The sequence below is a fragment of the Lactuca serriola genome, chromosome 1, assembly GCF_051521515.1.
Source record: "Lactuca serriola cultivar US96UC23 chromosome 1, Lser_US96UC23_V15, whole genome shotgun sequence".
Lineage (NCBI taxonomy): Eukaryota > Viridiplantae > Streptophyta > Magnoliopsida > Asterales > Asteraceae > Lactuca > Lactuca serriola.
The window spans coordinates 130,534,823-130,541,670 of record NC_136408.1 but is presented as its reverse complement, the minus strand read 5'-3'; the positions used below and the strand labels follow the sequence as shown (position 1 = coordinate 130,541,670).

Sequence of the window (6,848 nt, the reverse complement as noted above, 5' to 3'; positions counted from 1 at the left end):
TCAAGGTAGTTAGTGTGAAACACCAAAAAACTTACATACCTCTTTTTATTTCATCTCTAGCAAAATCACATACTCACACTTAAAACTCGTAAGGCTTGAAGTATAAGCCAACTTGAGTTGAGGTTTTACAAAGTCTAAATTTATGATGATACATCATTATCTCCATGATATATATGCGATTCCTACCAATCCGTATTTCTTCCTATATTTCTTTCGTACATTCACTCAAATGCATTTCGAATCCTTAAGGTCTCAAGTAAAAACAACTTGAGCCAAGATTGTTTTAAAATACCACAAACTTTACGCTATTTTTGGTTACAAAATCGAATGATCATATGAGGTAATCCTGGTCATAATTCCAATGGATACTATCTCAATATTTTCTATATTGGAGGATAAACTCATTAATTACGAAATTGCTGCAAAATAAAATGGCATGTTTCTAAATTGTGAGAAGTAAATTAGTCTTTTTCATTTGAAGAATCTTTCAAGAATTGATTAGTTTTGAAATTCAAAATTTTGGACCGTTTGAATTCGACAACATCAGTTGTACCCTTTGTATCAACCTTTGTTCTAAGAATAAATTTACTCACTATTCGGTGTGCTTGCTATTAATCCACCATCTATATCAAAGAGATTAGGTTGCAATCATGGTTTCTCAAGAAGGAGTGATTATGCATTTGTTATTTACTTTGGATTTTATGTTATGCATCGAAAAAGGGATGATTTAATAATATTGTATTTTTGTGATATAGGAGGATGAGGAGGTTTACAAATGGCTTTATTTTATAGATGAAATTAGGCTCTCTCTAGCCAATCAACCATGGACTAATGTGTTCATTTATGCAAACATCACAAGCAAAAGTTTACCTAGATTGAAAAAAAATACATCACTTTTGGAAATTATAGCTTTACAAAACTTAGTTTGGTAATTTGTAGTTTCTTTTAAGACATTACACACTAAAATATGGTATTGTCCTTTGTCTTAATGATTGTAATTTTTCATTTGAGAAGTTTATTTATTTTTCATAAGAGCATTGTAGTTTGTATTATTACATTTTATTTTGGATGTAATGTTAAAAGCTATCTCTTTTCATGTTCTTTATATATTTCGAACATAATTTGAAACTTGTAAGAAAGGAAATGAAATAAAAGGAAAAATATTATGCCCATCTTCGCTAAAACATGCACAAATGAAAAAAATGAAAACTTATGTGAGGAATTAATGCAAACAAACGATGGAATTTTTTGTTGCTATTATTCATGAACTAAAATGTTGTTGTATTGTTTTATAAACAATGTTATTTTACCATATTTGTTGACAAGTTTTCGTATCTATTTTTCTAAAACGAAAAGTGCAAATTGAAAAGGAGAAATATATTTATTGACTATATATAATAGAAATAATAGAAATAGTATCAAATCATTTTATTCTTCACTCACACACAAATTCAATCCAACACTCAAATGTAAATTAAAATTAACAAATACAAACTATAACACATACGTTATAGTGGATGACACTCCAAATAGTTATAGTGGATGACACTCCAAATAATTCTCCATCATGACTAAGAAAATGTAGTTTAAACATGTTGGGCAATTATTGGCACACATACCTTTTCCAACTGATTTAGCGCCTTTTGATACTGACCAGAATCTGCAAGTTGGCTTTCTTTAAGAATTTCGCTTGCCTTTTCTATGGCGATTTCCATTATTTCCAAGTCTTTATTATTAAATCTCTTAGTAGTGTTTCCTATTTTCTTGATTTTGCTCTTCACATCGTAAATGTAGTCCTCCAATGCATTACGTACAGAAGTTGTCTTCTCGTACTCCTCATCTTGTAATTTGTACTTATGAGCATCCTCAAGCATTTTCTCGATATTTCGTGTTGAAAGTCTCTCCTTGTAATTGGTAATTGTAATCGCTATTTTTTGGCCAGTTGTTAATTCCACTCCCGAGCAATTTAAGATACCGTTAGCATCAACGTCAAAGGCCACTCTTACCGATGACCTACCCTTCGGTGCACGTGGGACTGCGACTGCAAATCTTCCCAACCAATTATTGTCTATAGCCCTACTTCTTTCACCCTGATAGACATTAAAAGTTATACTTTCTTGGTTATCCATAACAGTATAATAATTTCTTTCATTCTTGGTAGGTATTGAGGAATTTCTTTTAATTATAACATTAAAAGACCCATCATGGAGATCTACACCAAGTGACAGAGGCACAACATCTATCAACACTAAGTTGCTAACTTTTTTACCAGTGCAGCCAGTTAATTTTGCAGCAAGAACTGTTGCACCATATGCAACTGCCTCATCAACATGGATCTTTTTAGAAAGCTCTTTTCCTTGGAAGAAGTCTTTCAATAATTGTTGTACCTTGGGTATCCTTGTTGAGCCACCAACTAATACTACCTCATCTATTTGCCATTTATTCATTTCTGCATCACCCAAACACTTCTCCACCATCTCTATACACTTACTAAAGAAATCTTCATTAAGCTTTTCAAACATTGCACGAGATATTCTCATAGAAAAATCAACACCATCATGAAAGCTGTCGATGTCGATAGTAGTATCAATAATTGAAGAGAGAACTCTTTTTGCTTTTTCACAAGCTACCCTCAACCGAGATAGTGCTCTTTTATTCACACTGACGTCTATATTATGCTTTCTCTTGAACTGTTCCACAAAATAGTCAACCATTGCATTATCGAAGTCCTGGGCGCCTAAGTGAGTGTCACCGGCAACGGCCTTAACTGTTATCGTACCATTCGTATCAATGTTGACAAGAGAGACATCAAATGTACCACCACCTAAATCAAAGATGAGCACATTTATGTCACGAACTATATCATTTTTCATGTCTAATCCATATGCAATTGCTGCTGAAGTTGGCTCATTGATTATCTGTAGAACATTAAGTCCAGCAACATGACCAGCATCCTTTGTTGCTTGGCGTTGGGAATCATCAAAATAAGCTGGTACCGTGATTACTGCATCACGTACAACTTTACCAAGGAATTTCTCTGCAGCTTCTTTCAATTTAATAAGAACCATGGATGAAATTTCCTCCGCAGAAAACTCCTTCTTTTCACCATTGTAAGTAACTACAATCATTGGAATGTTGTTACTTCCTTTTATAACATCGAAAGGCCATGACTTCATGTCTTCCTGAAGTTTGGTATCACTGAATCTCCTTCCAATCAATCTTTTTGCATCTGAAAATCCACCATGTTTATGTTAATCAACAACGTATGATAATAGAACTTAAAACAAAGTCGCAAATGAATTAAATGCAAACCATAAATAGTGTTGGTGATGTTCATAGCAATCTGGTTCTTAGCACCTTCACCTATTAGACGTCCACCATTCGTGAAAGCAACACAAGATGGCATAGTCCTATTTCCTTGATCATTAGCTACGATCTCAACTTGGTCATTTTGCCAAACACCCACACAAGAATATGTTGTTCCAAGATCAATACCAATAGCCACAGAACCTCTTCTATTCATGGTTGTTCCAGGTAAAAGTCTACATTCAAAACGTAATGACTATTTATTTTGATAATTATGCTCATTTAACTCTTCAAAACTATATGCATTTAAGCAAAATAACTAGCTTGAAAAAATAATAAACAAACAATATTTAAAAAAAATATGAGGATGGTTTATTTATTTATTTATTTATTTATTTTATTTGTAGAAGTTATTTAAGTTATCTTCACAAATAAATATTATTAAATTTAACAATTTGTGCACCGATTTAATTAAACAATAATTTTTTCATTTTAAAATTTATAAAAGGCCTGCAACTTAAATATAAGAAATGCCTAAACATTATACTCTTAAATTGACTTTTTCTAGTGTGCAAAAATAACCATGTGTTGCTCATGTTCAATATATATATATATATATATATATATATATATATATATATATATATATATATATATATATATATATATATATATATATATATATATATATATATATATATAACAAACCACGTTAATTATGGAAGACATGGGGACGCAATCAAAAATAAAAAAAAATCTAAAATTCAAAATAAAAAGAAAAATTCAAGATACAAAATTTAAATATTTTTTTCTTTATTTAGTTTATCCAAAAAAATAAAAATAGTAAAAGAAAGTAAATAAAATTGCCGTTTCTTATGAAATATATGTGAAATATTCTAATAGAATACTAGATTGTAATAACTCAAATAGAATTCTTAAAATGTTAAAAGAATTCTAGTATTCTTAAAAAATAGTTAGATATGCTAAAATATTATAATGTATTATTACAACTGTTAAAAGAATTATTAGAATATTCTATTATCTTATTAGAATATTAGAATTATTTGAATATTTATACTCTAATATTCTAATAAAATATTTGAATATTCCAACAATTTAGTTTTAATATTTATGTTGTAATAACCAAAGATATTTATATCGAAAGGGCAGAAAGAACCGAAGAAATGTAGAGTCGAAGAAAATGAATGTAATTTTAAAAACTAGTACTAAACGATGAAAGATATCGAAGAGATGGATAAGGTCGAGATGCATAGAATTATTAAGGAAAATACATAGTGCCCATGAAGAAAACGAAGTATTATGGTTCTTATTACACACCGATTATCATCCTATCAAACTATCACTGAGAACCGACTAACTACCACCCCTAATCAGAAACGAAGACGGAAATGGAAGGAACGTATTTTCTAATTCTAGTATAATTAAAAACACATACAAAATTGAAATGAATAAAGTGAAAGGGGGCAAAAATGACTTCAAGAGGCTTATTTTGTCACACATTCTGCAAAATTGCTTAAATTTATCAAGAACTTTTTGGTTGTTATATATATATATATATATATGTATGTATATATATATATATATATATATATATATATATATATATATATATATATGTATATATATATATATATATATATATATATATATATATATATATATATATATACCGTTCACTTTATTCATTTCAATTTTGTATGTGTTTTTAATTATACTACAACTAGAAAATACGTTCCTTCCATTTCAAGAGGCTTAATTTGTCACACATTCTCTAAAATTGCTTAAATTCATCAAGAACTTTTTGGTTGTTATATATATATGTATATATATATTCTAAGACCAAATGCCTTTTGTTAGAAAAATAAGTATATTTCATACCATGTCATGCGACACATTTCAAGTGTCAAATTGTTTTCAGAAAAATAGAGAAAAATATAATTTTCTAAATTTTTAATTGTACTTTTTTATAAAGAAAAATCTAAAAAGTAATGGGATTTTTAAATATGTATTTTTTTTTTTCTAGTAATTATTGATTAAATATTATTTATTTTTTATTTTTTTGACATCAAAAAATATAGATAGAAATACATCAATTATCTCTCAAATATATATATATATATATATATATATATATATATATATATATATCTTAAGCATTTAATAAACATTAATTATTTTTTTAAAATAACTAAAATGATTGGTCCAGAATCAATCATACATGCACAAAATAGATAGTGAAAACAAAATAACCTAACTATATATATATATATATATATATATATATATATATATATATATATATATATATATATATATATAATAAGAACTCCACATAAATGATAAATGTTTTCTAAAAATTATTTTTTAAAAAAAATTAAATTATTTTTGACTATCATCAAAAGAAGCGCCTATAAAAAATTTGAATTTGTTTTTAGTATGAATATACATATAGTTATGTGCATTTGTATATTCATTTTTTGAAAAATGTTTAATATTTCTTTTTAGTTTTTTTAATGAATTTCTTCCACCTATATATTATTTGATGTTGTTTATTTTTTCATAAATGTGATATATATATATATATATATATATATATATATATATATATATATATATATATATATATATATATATATATATATATATATATATATATAATCTTTTTAGGAGAGAGAGAGAGACTAACCGATTATTATGTGATAGGCTCTTCTTCGTCTATATTTTCTATTTCCCTGTACGTACATTAATTAGAACTCTAAGCATGTAGGAGGTTAAATCACAAAAATTCATCGACAACATAGGTAAAGAAAGCATTTAAATGATTTAATTTCATGCATATATCATATCGTACCAAGTAAATAAATTTTAAAAACTTTATGAAGCAAATTGACTTTCAAGTAACATAGGTATTTCAGACTAGAACAGTAGACTGAGTTCAGTCTAATATAATTTATACGTATAACAAATGATAAATTGGCTTTCCATACTAATACAACTAATTAATGGACTAGGAGATATTATCTCAAAAGACTACTTTATAATGTTTACCTTTTATGAATGAATGTATCTACTCCTCCCCATCTTCTCATCTATATATACAACCCAGTTACAAAATTATTGTATTTTCCTTTTCGTTTTTTCCAATATTTTTTAAGACTTCAAGTCGTCTTATAATATTTGGGAGCATTAAAATACTTGGTGGGAAATGATAACCCTAGAATATGCGACCGAGTCTAATATAATTTATATATATACAACAAATGATAGACATGAACATGCGACTTAGGCCTAAGTCTAATATAATTTACGTATATAACAAATGATACCAATTAAAAATTTAATGGATGAATATAGTCCTCCCCATCTCCTCATCGATGATTGTGTTAGCACACCATTACAAAATTAATTTACCCTTATACATTGATTGTGTTAGCATTATAAAATTATAAGGTTGTTTATGTTTTGGTTTGGTCTCGCTTTTAGTCCAATAGCTAGGTTTAACATTTTAACTTATTCCATTT

At 27.6% G+C, this 6,848-nt stretch overlaps 1 protein-coding gene across 1 annotated transcript; it reads right to left on the bottom strand.

The window, feature by feature from the left end:
- Window positions 1–1,385: 1,385 nt before the first annotated feature.
- Window positions 1,386–6,361, bottom strand: LOC145070955 (heat shock 70 kDa protein 3-like). Its single transcript, XM_079017906.1, has 3 exons — window positions 6,014–6,361; window positions 3,313–3,542; window positions 1,386–3,229 (listed from the first exon to the last, which is right to left on the bottom strand). The coding sequence occupies exons 2-3, from the start codon at window positions 3,521–3,523 to the stop codon at window positions 1,587–1,589; spliced, it is 1,854 nt and encodes a 617-aa protein (XP_078874032.1). The 5' UTR covers window positions 3,524–3,542; window positions 6,014–6,361; the 3' UTR covers window positions 1,386–1,586.
- Window positions 6,362–6,848: the final 487 nt, after the last annotated feature.